The 23,414-nt window shown below is 28.1% G+C and overlaps 1 protein-coding gene across 5 annotated transcripts in view; it reads left to right on the plus strand.

Moving 5' to 3' along the window:
* LOC130449389 (bone morphogenetic protein receptor type-1B) overlaps positions 1–23,414 on the plus strand; it is a 74,010-nt gene that overhangs the window by 39,896 nt on the left and 10,700 nt on the right. Inside the window, exon 1 of one of the 5 annotated variants that reach the window (XM_056787187.1) lies at positions 13,039–13,369. The exons of 2 other annotated variants lie outside the window; for them this stretch is intronic. In XM_056787187.1, the coding sequence (XP_056643165.1) occupies positions 13,318–13,369 (52 nt within the window). In that variant the 5' untranslated portion in view covers positions 13,039–13,317. Of the gene's footprint in view, positions 1–13,038; positions 13,370–21,759; positions 22,040–23,414 lie in introns of those variants that run through there. 2 more of the 5 variants (XM_056787184.1, XM_056787186.1) reach the window with 2 other exon arrangements.

Here is a 23,414-nt window from a genome sequence, read left to right on the forward strand (position 1 = left end):
AATTGGGGAAAAACTGATTTTTCTTGATTTTTGTTATTCAAGCACGAATTACGCCAAAACGTGCCTTTCTATTGAAAAATGTAGTAAATAAAAGTTGTGAAGAATTGGAATATTTACAATCGGCACCAATTAGTTTTCCAATTAACCTCAAAATTTTAGAGAAATTGGGGAAAAACTGTATTTTTTCTTGATTTTTGTTATTCAAGCACGAATTACGCCAAAACGTGCCTTTCTATTGAAAAAAGTGGTAAATAAAAGTTGTGAAGAATTGGAATATTTACAATCGGCACCAATTAGTTTTCCAATTAACCTCAAAATTTTAGAGAAATTGGGGAAAAACTGTATTTTTTCTTGATTTTTGTTATTCAAGCACGAATTACGCCAAAACGTGCCTTTCTATTGAAAAAAGTGGTAATTAAAAGTTGTGAAGAATTGGAATATTTACAATCGGCACCAATTAGTTTTCCAATTAACCTCAAAATTTTAGAGAAATTGGGGAAAAACTGTGATTTTTCTTGATTTTTGTTATTCAAGCACGAATTACGCCAAAACGTGCCTTTCTATTGAAAAAAGTGGTAAATAAAAGTTGTGAAGAATTGGAATATTTACAATCGGCACCAATTAGTTTTCCAATTAACCTCAAAATTTTAGAGAAATTGGGGAAAAACTGTATTTTTTCTTGATTTTTGTTATTCAAGCACGAATTACGCCAAAATGTGCCTTTCTATTAAAAAAAGTGGTAATTACAAGTTGTAAAGAATTGGAATATTTACAATCGGCATCAATTAGTTTTCCAATTAACCTCAAAATTTTAGAGAAATTGGGGAAAAACTGTATTTTTTCTTGATTTTTGTTATTCAAGCACGAATTACGCCAAAACGTGCCTTTCTATTGAAAAAAGTGGTAAATAAAAGTTGTGAAGAATTGGAATATTTACAATCGGCACCAATTAGTTTTCCAATGAACCTCAAAATTTTAGAGAAATTGGGGAAAAACTGTGATTTTTCTTGATTTTTGTTATTCAAGCACGAATTACGCCAAAACGTGCCTTTCTATTGAAAAAAGTGGTAAATAAAAGTTGTGAAGAATTGGAATATTTACAATCGGCACCAATTAGTTTTCCAATTAACCTCAAAATTTTAGAGAAATTGGGGAAAAACTGTATTTTTTCTTGATTTTTGTTATTCAAGCACGAATTACGCCAAAATGTGCCTTTCTATTAAAAAAGTGGTAATTACAAGTTGTAAAGAATTGGAATATTTACAATCGGCATCAATTAGTTTTCCAATTAACCTCAAAATTTTAGAGAAATTGGGGAAAAACTGTATTTTTTCTTGATTTTTGTTATTCAAGCACGAATTACGCCAAAACGTGCCTTTCTATTGAAAAAAGTGGTAAATAAAAGTTGTGAAGAATTGGAATATTTACAATCGGCACCAATTAGTTTTCCAATGAACCTCAAAATTTTAGAGAAATTGGGGAAAAACTGTGATTTTTCTTGATTTTTGTTATTCAAGCACGAATTACGCCAAAACGTGCCTTTCTATTAAAAAAAGTGGTAATTACAAGTTGTAAAGAATTGGAATATTTACAATCGGCATCAATTAGTTTTCCAATTAACCTCAAAATTTTAGAGAAATTGGGGAAAAACTGTGATTTTTCTGGATTTTTGTTATTCAAACACGAATTACGCCAAAACGTGCCTTTCTATTGAAAAAAGTGGTAATTAAAAGTTGTGAAGAATTGGAATATTTACAATCGGTATCAATTAGTTTTCCAATTAACCTCAAAATTTTAGAGAAATTGGGGAAAAACTGTGATTTTTCTGGATTTTTGTTATTCAAGCACGAATTACGCCAAAATGTGCCTTTCTATTGAAAAAAGTGGTAATTACAAGTTGTAAAGAATTGGAATATTTACAATCGGCATCAATTAGTTTTCCAATTAACCTCAAAATTTTAGAGAAATTGGGGAAAAACTTTGATTTTTCTCGATTTTTGTTATTCAAACACGAATTACGCCGAAACGAGTTTTCCTCTTGAAAAATGTGGCCAATAAAAGTTGTTCAGAACTAAAATATCTACAATCGACATCAATTAGTTCCACACTTAACCTCAAAATTTTAGAGAAATTGGGGAAAAACTATTATTGTTATTTAATGTTGAATTTTGGCAAAACGTTTCTTCCTATTGGGAAATGTGGCAAATAAAAGTTGTAGACAATTTAAAAATTGACATTAACTACTTTCAACCTAACCTCAAAAATTCCTATAAATAATCAAAATCTATCGTTTTCAGTTTTTCGCTGTTTCCTCGTATAATAATATATTTTTTTAAAAAGTAGTTGGAAGATAGTATTTTTCGTTTTTCGGTCGGTATCCAAGTATTTGGTAAGTATAACAAAAATATTTACATTTAAATAATAAAATAAATTGAAAAAAAAAATAGTCAAAAAAAGAAAACTTCCATTTTCAAAATTTTACAAATCGATTGTTTTCCAAAACCATAATCCAATCAATATATAAAATAGTATTCAGCTTGTAAATTAAACTCATTATCACAATCTATCGAATACTTATTTTAAAATTATTCCAAATTTATAGTAATTAACGTACATTCTGGCAACGTCGAGATCTGAAACTCTCATCACCTCTCGCTGTTGGAAAACAACGAAATGAGTTCATTAATCAACACAAGACACAAACATTAAATTAGTTTTTAGGTAATTTTGTTTTTTCTCATAACAATAAAGTACCATTAAAATCATTTAATAAAATTAATGTTTCAAAAGTAGCGATATTTAGATATATCTTTCTCGTTCATAGAAGGTGTGTGTTTACGAACGTTTTGAAGTGTTTCTCATTCTCCGTTGTAGGTATCGATGTTTGTACGTTCGTCTGTAATAATAAAAAAGTCACGAACATCCGGTGACAGGATTTAAGTGAGAATATTTTCATCAAAATTTCGTGTTATTTTTAATAAATTCTTTTTTTACGTTCAAATAAAAATATATTTATACATTACATGTTAACGATAATCAAGTAACATCCGTTAAAAAAAATTAATTACAAGTCTAATTGAAATTTAATTGTTTCTGAATGACAAATCGTACGTAATCTGTTGTTAAACGTTTTGTTTTTGCGCAACCTTCCTCAATTTTCCGCTTGAATTTTCGATCCAGGAAAGACAATCAAACGACCATGAAATTTAGTATTATGTCATTTAAATTACGATAACCTTCCAATTCCAAATCAAAAGTTTTTTTTTATAATATAATGGAAATAAATTCACCATTCAAACAGGTTATTATTCTCTTAATATTATATTAATTTTACAATTATACATCTATTAGATTTACATATCAAAAGTGTAAGTGAAACCATTACACGTGTGTTACAGGAAATATCAATCGCCATTTTGACATTAGTCCTGTGGCATCGATCTACGGTGTTGTAAGATTTATCATACTCAAGATATTTCCCTTTTTTTTTCTTTAAAAGTTTTTTATATCTTAAATTAAAAACGATTCTTGAAGTTTTTAAATTCTTTATTAGTTATATGTAATATAATGGAAGTAAATTTATAATATTGTATAATACTAACAATTGGGATCTTAATATAACGCGGCAACGATGTAAAACATCTGTTAATATTTGTGGTTGGATTTTAATGTCATATAAAAACTTCCCGCGGTGTTGTCAGATTTTTTCTTCAAAATTTTTGTTTTGTACGAGATTTTTATACAATAAAATCAATTTAGTTTCACACAATAAAATACGTCCAGTATCTGGAGAATAATGCGAGTTTTCCTTATAGAATAGAATAGATAAAAACGCAGTAAATACCTTTTATTTCTTCGTAGTAAATCGTGTCTTTCTTCTCTCAATATGGTTAGACGAGTACGACGACAACACGTGTTTCTTTATATAGAAAATTCTGCTATTTCACCACATTAATATATACCGAGTTTTTTAGAAATAACTAAAATACTTTATCACGAATCAAAAATAGGATTTTCATAGAGAAAATTGTACCGATTATAGAAAATATTAGTTTATTCATCGATTAAATAATAATATCAAATAGGTTCACGAGAATTGTCTCCATAAGCGTCCAGAAATTAATTAAATTTAATGACAGTTATTAGAAATGATCGAACTGAATCGTTATGGATAGAACGCAAATTTGTTTTCTATCTCTTTCTAACAACATGACGTATCCATGTGATAGCTCAATCATAAAACGTACATATTTCAAAAAAATAAATAAATAAAAGTCTGTTAACAACCATATATATATAATAATTTACAAGGTTAATACAAAAAGATTTATTGACTATATATATATATATATATATATATAAACAACTTGTTATCAACTTGATATTACGCCATCATGTATATTATAAATTTAGTACATTTTATGGATACTAAGGTAATCCTTTAAGCGAGTTTTAATATTTAAATAGTTAATATCTTATCAGGAAATTGTTAACAAATACACTTGAATTTATCTTTCGAGATATTTCACGTTTTTTTTACATGATGTTTTAAGAAGGTTGAGTAAATGACAATGACTAGACTTTCGTCGGTTATTTAATTAAGACACCAACTTATACTGATTTCAACAAGCGCTGGAATGGTGAATAGTTAACGTACTATTCGTTTTGTTTTTGTCTTAGAAACGATTCGGGTTCGATCCCCCATCAATTTTTTTTCGAAATGTTCTGTTTTCAACATTTAATCACTGAAAATATTGTTGAAAAAGTAGTGAATGAGTGAAATAATTATAAATTATAAATCGTGGTGATGTTTTGTTTGAGCAAACAAACACCTGCGATATTGCATCAATTTGTAAACATGAAACATCAGCTTATGTTTCTTAATGTTTTATTTTTAAAGATAATGAACAAACAATACATTGAATGAAATAATACTAAGAAATTTACTAGTGTGAGCAAATTTAGTTAATAACGGAAAATACGATGACGTAATGAAGCAACGTAGGCAACCATTTTTAAAATGGTTTTCGAGAGAATTAGATCAAGATGAAGGGTCAATATAATGATAATAAATTTTAAAACGTTGAAGAAATGATTTTTTTTCTTCTCTTATGTTATTATAAAAACACTTTCTTAGCCATATTTGTGTGACAACGTTTTTCCTCAAAAAAAATTTCCGTAAAAATGTTATTACGTCATTCTCTGTACGAATTTATTTATAATTTTAGCTTATCACTCACAGCAATAATGACACACTTATATTTATACATTTTAAGATTAAAATTAAAAGAAATTTTAACGTATAAATAGACATATATACTTTGATTGTTATTTATAAATATAGAGAGGATAACAAACTCAATCGAATAATTCTACAGGGTATCCAGCAACTGTGAAAATATAAATGAATCTCGTACGGATATCCAGAGGCGGCTTAAGCCCACTCGTTAACAATAAGTAACACAAACAAATCATAGTATATAAATTTTTAAAATAAATTAATACTAAAAAAAAGCGTTTTACGAGAAATTTTAATTATTAGACTACAGTGTATGGTTAAAAAGTGTCTAGTGAATAGAATAATCTTTTTTATCGCATTTTTCAAAACGTATACAAGATAAATAGATTATTTCTGACATGATAGATGTTGCTGTTGACAGTTGATACAGACGACGACTGATGATTCTGGTGATATATGTCATTGGTGACAGTTGACGGATGCCAAATGAAATGACTAGTGACACTTCTGTCTGATATTACCGGTTATAATTGACAGATGACATACAAACGTATTCGCGATATACGACAGATGGTGCTATTGACAGTTGATACACACGATGATTTTGGTAACAGATGACATATGGCGTTAGCGATAATTGATAGATGATATTTGGAAATATATGACGGTAGATGATTTTGATGTATGACGTATAACGTTGATGACAGTTGACGAAAAACGTAAAAAATTCCGCTTGATATATGATTGATAATACTATTGACAGTTGACACACACGACGACAGATGAATCTGGTGATGTATGTCGTTGGTGACAGTTGACGGATGTCAAATGAAATGACTAGTGACACTTCTGTCTGATATTACCGGTTATAATTGACAGATGACATACAAACGTATTCGCGATATACGACAGATGGTGCTATTGACAGTTGATACACACGATGATTTTGGTAACAGATGACATATGGCGTTAGCGATAATTGACAGATGACTCGTGATATATGACAGTTGACAGACGTAAAGAATAATTCGTGACGTATGATAGATAATGCTGTTGACAGTTGACACAAACGAAGTTGATTCAATTGACATATTATGGAAGGCGTTGATGACAGTTGACATTAAAAATTATTATGACATTACTTATTTTCTCGTAGTGGTACTGCTCATCAATTTAAGTCTCAAATTATTCTCTAACTATTATTTAATTGGTTATATTGTTCACCTGGATGCACAGATTGATTTAACCTTTCTTTTTCTAGTTCAACCATGTTCAAACTTATCGTAAACTCCCCGTAATTATGGTGTAATTATCGTCCTTTTACTAGAAACAAAAACAATATATAATCTCGTATATATGTAACTATCTTATTTCATGTTTTGTTTATTATACTATAATGTAGTTAAAATATGTCAATAAAGTCCAAAATACATGAAATTATTAAATAGTTTCTCCATAATTTTAAGGTATAATCAAATTACGTAAATATCCGTTAAATTTTTTTAATTGCCTATTAGATACGTTCGGTCTTAAGTTGACTGTTAATATTTCAAAAATATCTAATTTTCTTTATATAAAATGTCGTTAATTACAAATTTTCCCGTTTGTCATAATTAAATAAAATACAAAAAATTATGACAGTCGTTTATTCACACGTAGCTTATTATAAAACAGACCAATAACTTGGATAAAAAAGAAGAAGTAATATGACACAAATTAACCAATGATTGATAATTTTCAACACTGTTGCCATACTTAAAATTGTTTCCAATATGGTATGTAATAGATTTCTATTTTTTTTATATACAATTTTTTTATTCTAAAAAAAAATATTGCGATCGTTTTTGAGCAAATCAAATAATTTATTATGTGGGATGGTAGGTTCTATTATAATTTTTTAAAGTACTGCGTTGTTCTAAAGATAACTCACTGTGATTAAATAGCTGGATGCATTTCTTTTCTTTTGTTCGAATTTAAAAACAAAAATGAGAATGTATTGAACCGAAAACCAAATTAATTCCATATCGAATTGCTTCCCTTCTCATATTTTTTTATTTTCCATTTAACACGGAAAAAGCATGAAAGTGTTGAATATTGTTTTCATTGTTTATCGAGTGTATAAAAAGATATTTTATTGTATTTTTATGTTGTTGATCGATTGTAAAAAAAGATTTATACCACATAAATAAATTTACACCGACGCTAACCAAGTCGAAAATATTAGATTACAGAATCATTTATGATCTGCGCCGAACTGGCAACAATGGTAAAATTATTAAAATCTATCCCGAAAACGTAGACTCTTTCGCACGTCTAGTGTAATATAGCCCAGTCAAATTAATAAAAATTTTAGGAAAATATTGTTTTTATTTATATATCGAATCATCTGAAAACTATAGGAAAATATTTATGGAAATTTTTTTAATATACAGGAACAAATGTGGTTTTTGTAAGATGGTCATGGGTAACATACGGTCCTAAACTAATTGTTCAAACGACGTACATAACCTATAAAATTATTTCGTTCGATAGATAAATAAAAATTGAAACTTTTTAAAGAAACCTCGTAAACTCAACTGTTTGTTGTTAAGTTATATTCATATTTTAACCGATTCGAAGAAATGCCACGTTGGAATATGATGACAAATTACAAATAATGACACATATGTTTCAAAGTAAATATTAAAATGAAGTTTGTTCAATTAACAATCCTTTTTTACAACGTGTTTAATTGTTTAATGTAGACAGGAAATTATTTTTATGCATATTTTCTCGATGACCAAAATTTATTTCGATTTATTCATATTGCTTCAGTTTTGGTCATATTTATGACAAGATTAGGTAAACCTGATGGACCTGGTAACGATAGTAGTACGAATTTATGAAATTAGTAAATGGAAATAAACGATTTCTTCACAATAACATACGTACAAGTGATTTTAATAAAATAATTTTGGAAAACACATGTAAATATGATAAATAAAATCATATTTTTTCTCTTATCGTTTATTGTAGATCCCCTGGAGTAATTTGAGCTCCTAAAACTGAAATATCGTCTTAGTCGTTCAGTCATTTTGAATGTTTTCAAACCACGTGATTCGATATGGCGTTTGGAGGAGAACATAATTTGGATAATTTTCGAAAAAATATTGAAATTTTAGTTTTATCATGTTATAGAGCATAAAATTTCCTACAATTTTCATATTTCTAATTTCTCTGTACGATTAAAAATAAAAGAAATATTATGGGAGAATGATTCGGAAAAAATTGACATAATAGATGTTGACAGTTGGTATATACGACAGCTGATATATGACACATAATGCTATTGACAGTTAACACAAAAGATAAATATTTTATCAAGTACGATGTTTGACTTAATTTTACCGGACTAATACACCGATAATATGCTGACTAATTTCCTCTATATGTATTGATGGGTTTTTCTGCTAACATATTTTTATTTTATTGAAAAAAAAATGAGTATTTAGAAAAAAAACGGTCTACGAATTCAGTAAAATTTTATATAAAAACGTGTGTATAACAAAAGAAAAAGGTGCAGGTTTCTCAATGACATTTCGTTTGAATTTGAAGAATAAAGAGAATTTTTAAAAGATGTTATGTTCACAGGTGTTCACCGACTAGTCGACAAAAAGTCTTTTGTTCGATTTCGGATTTGATTTCTATATGGGTCCGTAGAAAATAAAAATAGAAGAAATAGTTTAAAAAACAGGTCTGGATTCTAATTTTAAGGTTATAAATCTAAATAAACGATGATTTATATCATTATTATTAGTTTTGTTTTTAGTATAAACAATATTCCCGTTAAACGGTTTCTTAGTCATATTAAATTCGAATTTATGTCAATATTTCTGAAATGACAGTTATCAGGAACGATCAAAATGAATAGAACGTACTTAATATTGTTTGCTGCCGTCTCTTTAACTTTATGGTGTAATATAAAGTATCAAAAAGAACATACCTTTTACTATTTGAATTTTTATCTAGAATATTATTTATAAAACACAATCTTAATTAGTTTTAATTTTTATCAAAAAATATTTCCAAGAATCTAATTTATTTCACATCAAGATTATTCTTATCTTGTTTTTTCTTAGAACATTCTATATTTTCGATCAAATACAATATACACGAATCTCAAAAATTATTACATTTCAAATTTCAATATTATAAACGTTTAAATTTCCAAAAATCTACCTGCTCTTTAAAATTTACAAACTAAAATCCATCCCTGTTCGTCACGGTATGGTGCAGTGATTATTCTTTTTCGAATCAATGCGCGCAATATATATACACCCAAAGGAAAGTATATATAAAGATCATAGTCGCTTGAAATAGGGGCGTTATTGTGAGGTGTGATGTGGGTTGTCCAGATGGTTCTTTTGTCAGACTCGGTGTCGTATATATTTTTGTTAGAATCGCCAGGGAACTGCACGGAGCGCTTAAATCTTTTTATGTTCTGCGTCGGTTATCAAATGTGTAATTTGATGGTTAGAATAGACGAAAAGAACATCGAAATATACTTTTAAATATTATTTATTCACGTAGCTTGTTATATTTAAACAGAGTTTTGAAAAAGTAATTTATATTATTATTAAATCTTGTCGTACAGGGTATTCAATTAAATTTGATGTTTCCCGTTGCTTGGTCTAGACATTATTACCATTTCGTTATATATTTATTTAATTTAAACGATAAAACGACAAAAAAGCGCCATTACTGACTTATTATTAGAAAATTATTAGTTATTAGTAGAAAATTAAACTTAATTATGATTAGTTTAAATAAATTAAGTAAGTACCGTATTGGTTGACGCCCGATTCATATAGAAACGTGAAAGATGATAATTTGAACGTTTTTTTCACGTTATAACTGAAATATTATAAATTTCGAATGATATAGAACAAAAATAATAACAAATTCGTCATTACTACTAGTTTTTTTCTATAAATTTTAGTAAAACAAGAAACATAACCTCAATATAAGTTCAACTATAATTATTACTACCTTAAATGCATATTGTGCGTAATTATATGTTGTAGAACTTTCAAACTCGATATTTTTCGTTCTTTCCATTTTGATTTCGACTTTTTTAATATCGATATATGATAGAAAGAATCTAAAAACCTAAATAACGAAATTTATAACTTTCAGCTGTAGAACGTTTTGTTAAAAGTTTTGATGTGGCAGCAAAAAGAAGAATGCCTATAATCAAAGTCTATCGCTATCTATTTTTATTATGAGGTCATTATTTGAATAATTTAATTTTTATAATTTAATTCTTATAACTTAATTATTAAAGTTTATTTTGATAATAAAGCCCGACCCTGTTTTGACGCCTTTAACATGGTATCTTATACCTACTGAGAAAACATAATTTATATCTGACAATTGGTGCTTCGTGGTAATCAGATTTGGAGATTTTTCTTCTTCTCTTTTATTGTATCACATGACAGACTCATCTTGTAATTTATTGAAGTATATATTATTCGATTCTTATTGGATTTTTTTTTGAAATATTCCAAATCAAATATGAATATACTTCGATTAATATATACAGAGTGTTATAAAATCGAAGGAATATCAAAAATTAGTATTCTAAATATAACATTTAGAAACAAAAATAGGAATTTCGGCAAGGGCACCTAGTACGTCAAGGTCACTTAATCTGTCAGTTTTAAAACAAATAAAATCGTTTCTCGTTGTACAATGTTGCCATATATTCCCATCAATAAACATTTTGTGTCATCTATATATCAGTTCATAGTTTCGTATATTAATTATATATTTTTTAACGACTTGGTATATTATGCTGTGATTCCATTAAGACCTTAATGAAATCCCAGTGGTATTCATCGAGTCGAGCACTATCTCGCCTGTGGTGTGTCCGAATTAAATACCCTCATGTCGGACAAGCCGATACCCAACCGCCTTCGCTTCTTTTTATTCTGCTGGTCGTTGTCTTCTTCTTGTTTCTTGTCGCTTTGGCATCCGTGCAACCGGTTTCATTTGAATAAAAAATACGTATCAGATTGTCATTCTTTTAAGCCTATGTCACACTTTAGGAACATAGTATATTTTATATCTAATGACGAAATTAACCCTCGTACATATATTTCACAACTTTAGGATAAAATTTGGAAAAGAGAATCCCCCCGATTTTGCTAGAAGTTTTGTCAAAGCCTACCAGCGGAATCAAATATTAATTTTAATAAATATATCCGAAAATATTAATTTTAGAAAAAAATTTTTCAAATAAAAAATAAAGCTTATGAAAAACGTTACAAAATATGTTATATACATTTTTCGCGTAAACTTATTATTTTGGTTATTATGACACAAAACAACTCGACATGAGACATATTGAGTAACCTAACCTAACTTTATGCCCAAACGAATAGGTTTACGTAAAAAATGTATATAACCTCTTTTGTGGAGCTTTTTATTAGCTTCATTTTTTATTTAAACTTTTTTCCTCTAAAATCAATATTTTTAGAGATATTCAGTAAAATTATTATAACTTTGAAGAGGGATAATGAACAAACGAAACTTTGTCAGTAAATATCCTTATAGATCATATTTGATGAAGGATAAGCTGTAGTGAAAATTTCAGTAAAATCTGGGGGTTTATCTTTTCGAAATTACACCCCCAACATATATCAACATAAATTACGATCGTGTAAGTTAGGCTTTAACGCATGAAACAATCCATGTTTGTTTGAATATAAAAAAAATGAGACGATTCATTATTTTCCAGCTGATATGTGCAGATTCCTTTGATAGCGACTGAGATTCGTTATGTTTTGTAAACATTGTCAATGTTTTGCGAAATCATCATCATTTAAAGGACGCCATACACACAAAAAAAAACGAAAATCAAAACACATTTGATTGACGGTTTAGGTCATAGAATGTTATTGAGAGAAATTTATATTTTCGAAAAAATTATCTAGAATAGATATTTAATGTAGTAATATGATCAAATCGCGTAATTTCGATTTAGTTTTTGATGATAAACAAAATTATTATTATCGTAGGTGGCTTAAAAATTATCGACACCTGGAACAAATTCTTCTTTTAGAATTACAAGACATTTCACACTTCCTCGTATAACGTAAGCCCAGCATCCCACAGTGTTCTCCTCCGCTCGGAACAATTGAAGATCTATGTCCCCACCCTTACGAAGAACCACAGATTCTGACAGCGGGATCGCGCCGTTGCCAATTCGATTTTATAAAAATACTTGTATAATATAAAACTGATACGAAAGTTCATTTTTCTTATTATATTATCAAAAAAATTTTATCAATACTTATAATTCGTTAAAATTCTAATTTATTATTGTAAAATATTACGCAAAACTTTATTTCTTGATATAGTTTCAAAAATTTTTCATGTTTTTCTTGAGAAATTGTCTTAAATTTTGGTTCTCTCTATTTAAATTGTTTTTAACATTAGAAATTAGGTGTGATCATCAAAATTTGTGCTAAAAAAACAATTATAAGTAAAAGAGACTCAAAATTAACAGGAATAAATGAAAAAAAAAATGTCTAATAAAACAATTTATTAACAAACACCTACAAATAAGTGAGAAATTTATTAATTTTGATACATTATTTTTATATTAAATAAGCTGCATTAGTAGGAATAGGTCAACAAAATGAATAAAAATACTTGAAGCGTTTGTCTGAAATTCTAAATCCGGCAACAGCGCTGTCGTAGTTTGCCCGTTTTTTCACAGTTGGCTTGATATAACAACCTGTAATCTGCTTACGGTTGAGCAGTACTCTTTAAGATACGTTACAGAGTGTATATGGCTATTGTTTATATATAAAATTTACGTATTCGTCTACGTTTAGACTGTTGTCATCATAAATGTACGACGGGAACGTACTCCGCCTACAATTCGAAATCGGATTGGGTTGATAGTGTTTTGCAGTCCAAAGAAAAAATATAAACTGTGAGGTTAACGATGATGTGTTTAAATTTTCGTATAATCTGTGATAAATAAGTGACTCGTGATATATATTTTTTTAAATAAAATAAAAATAGTGAATATGATGCCTCCAACCAAGAAAAATGGTAGAAAGCGAGTTAAAAAAACAAACGGTAAGTCATTTACATTTCTATATCATTTGTCAATGAAAAAATTTCGTGAAGTTATTATTAATATATCTATGAAAAATCACGTCATATTTTTTAAAATGACAATTACTTTTCTTATAGGTTATGATGTGTGTGGTAAAATTACGTCAAATTGGTAATTTGCTATAAAATCAAGCATGAAAAAATTTTAAATTAACAGCGAATATTAGAATTACCCTAGAATATTTTTTTTGCAACGTTGGAATCATTTTAATAATGCTATGTGCGTTATTTTACTTACAGGAAACGTATACATGTATATATAATTCTACTAGGTAAATCGAAAGGTCTTAAAATCAATCAATATACGTCATTGTTAATAAATACAGAGTGTTTCGAAAATGATCTTTTCTTTTTTGAACGATTTCATGACATTTTGACATATAGATAATTGTATATTCGTAATATAATTAAGATTTCTTAAATTATAATTAATTTCGATGAGAAATATCGATAAAATGATATAGAAGAGCACCCAGAAGAATTGTTAATTATTGATTTGAATGCGGACAACATATATTTATTAATAAACATAAAAAAATATAATTACGTTTAAATTCATGTAATTAGGTTAGCAAATAGCAGATTATACATAATATTTATGAAACGAAATTGCGTACGGTAAATTTGCATTGATCTAAACATAAAAATATACAGGGTTATTCAATAATGATGGAATTTTATCAATTACTAACGATTCACGTTGTATATGTAAACGAACTATTGAGATATATAAGAAAGTTCATGTGCATAGCCATCTTTGATATTCTAATAATAAATATCACAGGTGCCCAACTTATTTTTAGTCGAATTATGTCATCTTTTTTGGTGTCTCGCTATTCAAAGAGTCGCGCATAACTAGACAGACGTACAGACTTCGGGATACAGAAATTGTTAGAATCTATTTTTGAAATTACATCCAGACAGAGATAATGGTATCTTATAAAACATACTGCGGCTTTTCGTATTATTTGTAATAGTCGTAGAATGATGTTGGATGTGTTGTGTTCAATCACCGATATGGCAACACTGTTAGTTTAATGTTTAAATTTGTACAGGGTAGTAAAATAAAGTGTGGTATCTTGAAAAATATTTAGTGACCGCCATCTTGAAAACTTTAAAAAGTGATTTTTCACTAGAATTCAATAAGTAAATGTATTTAAAAAATATATAATTTGTAAAAACAAGTCTAAATCGTGTAATTTTTGTTAAATACATTTTGACATATGTATTGAAATAAAATGGTGGGGGGTAATTGAATTTTTTTTTAAATGAACGGCTCCAACTCTTGAACCACTTGACGGATTCTAATGAAATTTGTGTCATTAGAAAAAGCAAGAATTGTTCTATCGAAATCTTCGTATTTTTGAAATATCTAATTCCTAGTATTGCCGCTAGGGCGCGTTTTGTAATATCTTCAGTGAAAATTGAAAATATCTCTAACAAATTATTTGTATTAATATGAGTTTTTTATATAAAAATGTAGTGAATTGATGCTTAAATAGGCTAGTGAAAACCGTATTTCGATATCTATTGAAATAAAGTGGTGGGGGGTAATTGAATTTTTTTTTAAATAAACAGCTCTAACTTTTAAACTACTTGACCGATTCTAATGAAATTGGTGTCATTAGAAAAAGCAAGAATTGTTCTACCGAAATCTTCGTATTTTTGAAATATCTAATTCCTAGTATTGCCGCTAGGGCGCGTTTTGTAATATCTTCAGTGAAAATTGAAAATATCTCTAACAAATTATTTGTATTAATATGAGTTTTTTATATAAAAATGTAGTGAATTGATGCTTAAATAGGCTAGTGAAAACCGTATTTCGATATCTATTGAAATAAAGTGGTGGGGGGTAATTGATTTTTTTTTTAAATAAACAGCTCTAGCTTTTAAACTACTTGACGGATTCTAATGAAATTGGTGTCCCTAGAAAGAGCAACAAATATTCTATCAAATTCGTCATATTTATGAAATATCTAATTCCTGGTATTGCCGCTAGAGCACGTTTTTTAATATGATAACCAAAATTGGAAATTATCTCCATTAAATTGATTTTTTTATATAAAAATATATTAAACCTAAGCTTAAATAGGTTAGTGAAAACCATATTTCGATATGTGGAATACTTACAGAAAAGAAAAAAATTTTTAAATCTAATCTTCTGATACCTACTGTATACTTAGTTTATATCCGTATAATTTTATCGTAATTTAGTTGTTGACAGAACTAATAACGTCGATTCAATTAAAAAAAGGCGAGTTCTCAACCACAGAATCGTATAATAACAAAAATAAATGTCACTTTTATCTTTGGTACATTATAGTTTTAGATAACGCCTTTGGGCGCGTGAAGAAAAAAGAGAACAGGTAAATCGGTCCAATTTTAAAGGCTACATCAATATCGGTATAAAGATAATTGATTAGAAGTGATAACGAAATATAATTAAAGCAGAATTGTACTTAACACGGTTTTTTTTTTGATAAATAAGAAAGAAAAAAAAATTTATACTTGCCATCATTGATTTATTACTTTTTGTAAGGGTTTACCTCCTGGGTCATAAAAGTTTTGCTATTATTCATTTTCCATGGTCTCGTATAAATGCGTAGGTTTAACAATGGTACATTTTAGTAGAGACGTACCTTTAAAAAAATTACATCTTTGTATTCTAATCAAATAAATACATTATTTATATGTATGTAAATCAAACTATAAATATAATAAGAACAATAAAATTACCCTATAATTTAAACTTCGATTGCGAAAGTAAAATCTTAATTATTTCATTATATTTTAAATAAATCAACAATATATTTTCTATATTTGGAAACAATTGCCTAGTCCGGACCTGTAGACGGTTTTAAGAAACGAAACCACGGGATCCATAACCTAAATCATTTGTAGTTCTGACACTTAATTAAAGCGGTGGCTCCATCTAAACATGAACGATACAATACCACAATAAAAAAAGAAGATGAACGCTATCTCTATCTTACACATAGAACGGCTTATATTGTTATCCTTATTGTTCGTAAAATTATCTTTAATTCTAATGAACTGTCAGAACAAATCGAAAAGATGGACGACGGGTGCATTCGATTCGGTAGTTTTGATATCCTGATGAGAATTATGACATTATTTTTAACGAGTTTTGTATTTTATAAAAATGAATTTCTATAATGAAATTTGTTATACTTAATTAAATACTAAATAATTATGTTCATTTTCATCCAATTCCCATAGAATAAAAAGCAGATATGGATTTAATATTTTGAACTAATGTATACGAGGTTCAAAAATCATTACCTACATCGTGATAAATTATAAATGATTAAATTCATTCATAGAAAACACCTGCTATTCATTAACTATTAGTTTCGATTGTTATTAATTAATATGTGTCAGTAAAATTAATAAAAATAACCTTGGAAATCGTTTCGGAATTTGGCATCGTCTCGTCGCTAATTTATATAGGGTCATCTAAAAATATAATTACTATTTTTTTCTATCCACACAAATGACCATTAGACTGCGTTATATACAGTGCTTGCATCAAAACTATCTTTGCTAGATAGTGGCACATAGTTGCCAGTTGTGACTAAATTTCTGGAATACTTATATTTTTTTGGAATCAAAATTAAAATATTCATTAGGTATTTAAGAATTTATAAACAACACCCAAATCGAAAAAAAAATACCAATGGGTCGGTGGTTATAAGAAGAGTACCCCACGGCGTCATCAGTACATACTTAATTCGACACGTCGATATCAGGGGCGGACTTGAAACGATAAATATCTCGATCCTTCAGTGGATGGTATAAATATTCACTCCTGTTGATTCTAGTTGTTCAATTAGCGTTTTATATGTAACGTATAGTGTCAAAAATGACATTTGTAATAATTATTCATTAAAAATTATTATAAGTACTTGAATAATCAAATCAAAAACAACTGAATATAAAATAGAGTTGATAGAACCTACCAGAAATGTTATTGTAAAATTAATACAGTACCAGCTTAATTTTACTTCAAATTTTTTATTAATTGAGTGTTAAAATTACCAAGTTTGGGATTATAAATTTGGTTTTATTACTATCTCGTACGTAAAAAAGATTACAGTCGTAATATCCAATCCGATATCCGATCCTGTGTTAACGAAGTTAACCTCGTATACGAACTGAAAAACGCTTTAAAAGGTCCACAAAATTATGGTGCACACGCCTTTTAGACCGTAAATTAAAAGGTACCAATCTTAGATCTAAAAGTATGATAAAGTGGGTTTATTTAATTCATTTCTTTATAATGAAATAAAAATAATACAGAAGTTTTTAGTGAATTTGTTGTATTATAAATAATTCGGACTGTCATCCATTTTCTAAAATTTTAATTTTGATATTTATATGAAGATTCTGCTTAAACCATTAAAGTACGTCCCTGTGTCTATGAATATTTGGCGCCTTCTACAACCTACCTCACAATATTCTTCTTCTTCTTTTTTTTAATAGATTGTTTGGAGTTTTTAATAAAAGACCCATGGAAGAAACCAAAACTGTATAAACTTCTAATTTTTGTCACTCCCATTTTGATTCTCAATAACTACAATTATACGGGGTCTTTTGAAAAATAATTGTTTTTTTTTTCATTTAATTGGGTTATTGTCGTTGAAAATGACTCATTGTTATACAGGGTGTATTGGAAAGTTATGTCGATTGTAATTATTCTTTTCGACAGGTAAATTTGTATTTCGATAATTATAATTATACGGGGTCTATTGAAAAATAATTGTTTTTAAAATTTATTGGGTTATTATTGTCGTTTAAAATGACTCATTGTTATATTGAAAAGTTATGTCGATTGTAATTCTTTTTTTTGTGATGAAAAAAATTTCGTCTGTAACTTCCAAAATTATTATACAGGATTTGATGTTGTCTCCTTTAAATTGTTAATAATAAGGATTTCAATTATTGATGGTATTTTAATGTTCTAGTATTATACGAGAAGCATTTAAAAATAACTGTTTTTAGGCCGATTTAGAAATTATGATTAAAAATGAGTTTTTATATACGGGGTACATTTCAAAGTAACTTTTTCATACGATTGGCAGAGGGTCACTTAAAATAACTGCTTTTTATACGGGGTGAATAAAAAATTATTATTTTTATGTTAACTGGGACATTGATGTTGAAAAATTTAATTTTTATACGGGATGAATTGAAAAATAATCGTATTTATGTCAATTGGGATATTTTCTGTAAAAATTTCGACTGTCTATACGAGGTAATCAAAAAAATAATCATTTTAAGTCGATTGCCATATTGTAGTTCAAAATTTCAACTTCTATACGGGGTAAATTGAAAAATAACGTGTTTTTAAGTTAATTGTGATGTCGCAGTTCAAAATTTCGACTATTTATACGATGCAAATTGAAAAATGAACAATTCTTAAGTAAATTGACATATTGTAGTTTGAAATTTCAACTTTTATTCGGGGTAAAATGAAAAATAAGTAATTTTCTTCCGACAATTTCGTTGTTTCACTATTTTTTTCACATAATAAGTGAAAATATTTATTGTCGTAACCCTCCATTGTGTCCCGCCAATGTTCTGGACTTTTTTTGAATTGTCGACTTGAGAGAGCAGGTTAACAAATTCAGAAAGCGCCTTAAAAAGAGATCTTGGACTAGATATCAAGGGATAACCGGCGTATGGAATCTTGATACGATTCAGACGAAATTGTTGGTGCCTTTACTACACTTTATACGTATACTGTTTGCATCAGAGACGGACTCAGGTGCCTATTGTTATTTATAAAAAAGAAATCAGTTATTTTGAAAATATATTTTGAATTTTAGCAACTTTACAATATAATTTAATTGATTTTTAATAAATTTTCATTACTATTGGAGTTACAAGTATCTATATTAATTTTGAATACCCTCTCGTATCTTTCCTCTAAAAAGGATTCAATAAAATGATAAATTTCCAATATTATCAGAAATGTAGTTAAAATTGGCAACGTTGCATATATTTAAAATAATTCAAGGATGTATTCAGCGATTATTTTGATATTTTTAAGTTGTTTCACTTTCTAATTTGATGTGAATGTGAATAGAATTTTTGAGAAAATTGATTTTCTGTTTCGATTTAATCAAATCAGTTGAATTTGATATGAAATTATCCTGGGTTTCATCTAATGACGAGATTTGATGACATCTATGAGGTAATAGTGAATTTCGTATAATATCAGAAATATAATTGAAGCTGGCAACATCGCATGTATTTAAAAAGGCTGCGACAATTTAATTGACAATATTTCGACATTTTTTCGTCATATTTTCCTTCTAATCTTTTGTTGATGAAATATCTTTTCGAAAAATTGAAATTTCCATTCGATTTATCCAAATCAGTTGGATTTGATGGTAAATTATCGGACAGGGACCGTCCTGTATCCCATCCAACGCCACGATTTAATGAAATAATTCAAATGGTAGTGAATTTCCCATAATATCAGAAATATAATGAAAGTTGACAACGTCGCATATATTTAAAACGCTCGCGGCGATGTCATTGACAATATTTAAACATTTCTTCGTCATTTTTTTCTTCTAATCTCTTGTAGATAATTTATTTCCTCAAAAAAATTAAATTTTCATTCGATTGATCCAATTTAGATCGATTTGATTGAAAATTATCGCCTAGAGACGCCCCTGTGTTTCGTCTAAGGGCGTGATTTGATTAAGTTAATGAAATAATAGTGTATTTCTTATAATATCAGAAATATAATGTAAGTTGGCAACGTCGCATTTAATTAAAACTCGCGACGATGTAATCCTTTGTAAATAATAGAAAGTTCTTTTCGAAAAAATTTAATTTTATTCAAATAAGTTGGGTTTGATTAGAAATTATCGGCTAGAGACGTCCCTGTATTTCGACTAAGGTCGTGGCATTTTTAAAATTCAACATTTATTCAGTTTTTTTCCTGTTCGTATCATATTACGAACCCTCGAAAGCCCATCAACGAAAGCAGACAAAGAAATGATTTTATTTTAGGCCCATTTTAAAATTAATTTATTGAACAGGAATGGAACTGAAGAATTTTTAGTACTCCAGTAAAAAAACAATAAAAATATCTTAAGTATATCCTCAAATGCACTTTGAACGATGAAAAATTCGTAAATAGGAAATAGAAGACGAAACACAACCTTAAAAACGTTAAGAATTATTGTTTCTATTAATATTTTTCATATTGAACCCAAATATTAGAAACTACACGTTAATATAGTATTTCGTAATATAAAAAAACTAATTAAAAGTAGATTTGTATAATTTTTATTATTCGGGATAAAAATGTTGTTTTTTTACTTCACGTATAACCCTCGTATCTATAAAATACGTAAACGAATAGACAAACAACCGCGCTATTTTCGGATTAATGTATCTCTCATGGTAACCATGGTTATACCCGGGGACTTTTCTTTGCTTTCTATGATTACAACGCAAATACACCCTCGTGATCGGACGCCATTTGCAAGGGCGGAGATAGATAGATTTTCACTTTATTCAATCAATACGGAGCTTAGAGGAAATCCGCCTGAGATCGAAATTGATACGATGCAAATAGAGTTAGTATCAAAACAATTTACTAGTACCATATTTACGAAATACCTTGTATATAACTGTATGGAAATTCTTGGTTACTACAATTTTTAATATCCCATGTATACATTAAAAAATTTACCGAAAAGAAGTAGAAAAACACGTTAACGTAGCCCATCAGGCGATCATAGTTTTAATAAGTGCCTATAATAACCTTTCCATTTTCGAAAACGGCTACGGCCGTTTAACACCACCCAAAAAAAAACCCAATTAACTAAACTCAGTTTTAAAAGACGTGAGCGAGAAAAATTGAGAAGATGAAGCCGAAGGGTCTAAAACATGCCCACGACTAGATGTCGAGACCACTTTTAAGGCGCCAGTCTTTTAAAAAGTTTTGTTCAGGCTGTACTAAACTTCCTTACCTGCTAAGCCAAGAAACACCATCTTAAGGGCTGCGTTGCCGATTTGTAACAAAATTACCCAAAGCACAGATTTTATCAATACAATGTAAATATATATATATATATATATATATATATATATATATATATATATATACATATTCTTCATATTCAAATAATAATTATTATATTTAGAATATATATTAATAATAGAATATAAGATGAAATTTTAGTTTTGTTATTTCGTATATTTATTAAAAAAAACAAATTTATTTTGTTGTACTATCATAAAAACTGTTTACTAGTTTCAAAATAAACAAATAAAATCAACAATAATTGTAATGTAATAAGAATTTATTCAATAAAATCGATACACATATTGATCAACAAATCGTAATATACAATTGGCAACGCTGTTTTATAAAAACACCATCTTTTCGTATCTTCTGTCGACTCCAAACAGTTTAGTACCGACCGAGATTTTGTTGTGTGCATGCGGCGTCACTTAAAACATAAATAAATTATAATTTTTTTATAGTTTTAGTGCTTAAAACAAATACATTATTGTGTAAAAAGTGTTATTTTTTGTTTAAAAGGATATGTTGTGACATAATTGGAAAAATGTACGATGAATTAGGTAAGTTTTTTGAAAATATTTGTGTCATTTGTGGGTAGAAGAAAGTCAGATACTGTGTGTCATGGCAGCTCTGTCAAGTTTTAATAAATCGCCTTGAATAACGTGAAATATTTCGAAGAATTTTCATGTTTATTTATATAAAAATTTATATTCTCTTTCAGTATATTTCAAATAAATATTATTTTATACGAGCAAAATACCAAAAAACGTTTTGATTTATTTGTGAAATAATTTGATAATACAGGGTGGTATTTCATTATTTCTGCTATAAATAAAATCGATCTTTGGTATCAAATACTACAAACTAGTAGCTGAAATTGATAGACAAATTAACTTAACACCCACTTTTTAAAAATGCACTGATTATAGTTCATTTATTTTTCGGTTAATGATAAAATTTGACGTAAAAAATAATTATCTAAATTTAACATTATTACTAATGAGTTTGTGATGTAGAAAGAGCCATAAATACGGCTATGACGTAAAGTATATCAGTTAATTAGTTTATATTCTGGAATTTCAACAACATATGGAGATTTAAAATTAATACATTATGATATGTATGTAATTGACTAAAATAAAATGTGTACCAAACGTTCTACATTGTAATTGTAGAATACCCACATTGTTATACAGGGTGAGTCATCTACCATGTGTAACTATGCTGTTTATTTTATATAATTTTATTGTATTGTTATTTTTTCAATCATTTTTTCGAAATTTAATATCTGGTGTTATGAAGTTTGAGAATTAAGGGGAATATCATGTGGCTATTAAAAAAATATTAACTTGTTATTAATTTACAGGGTGATTCGGCTTTAGTGATAACAAAGCTCATTTGATTTTTTTAATTTTTTCATAATACACTACTTTCAAGTACAATTAGTTAAATTTACAAATTCCAGGACCGAATTTGAAAAATTGGAGAAATCAAATGAGCTGTGTAAGAGCTATAGCCAAATCATCCTGTAAATTGATAAAGAAGAAGAATTGACAGTTTTTAATAACCAAATGATATTCTCCCCGAGGGGCTCTACATATGGTAAAAGTTGTAAAGTTCCCTGTATAATAATTAGTTGAAAATGACTGCAAAAACAGGGTGAACTCGAAAACAATATACTTTCTAACACGATTAAGAATATGGCATGAAATTGTTTTTAAATTTTTATTTTTTATTATATTTGATAAAAAACATCGGTAAGGTTTCTAAAAATTGTGGTGTAGGTATTGAAATATCTGGTATACCACCCAGATACTGTCACATTGCAAAATAATGATTTAAATCCATTCTAGTTTATGTTGTAAGTAATCTATATCAAGTTATCTATTAAATGCATCTGTTCAAGGTCGATATGAACGTGGGTGTATTTATTAC

Source organism: Diorhabda sublineata, chromosome 10 (genome assembly GCF_026230105.1).
Source record: "Diorhabda sublineata isolate icDioSubl1.1 chromosome 10, icDioSubl1.1, whole genome shotgun sequence".
NCBI lineage: Eukaryota > Metazoa > Arthropoda > Insecta > Coleoptera > Chrysomelidae > Diorhabda > Diorhabda sublineata.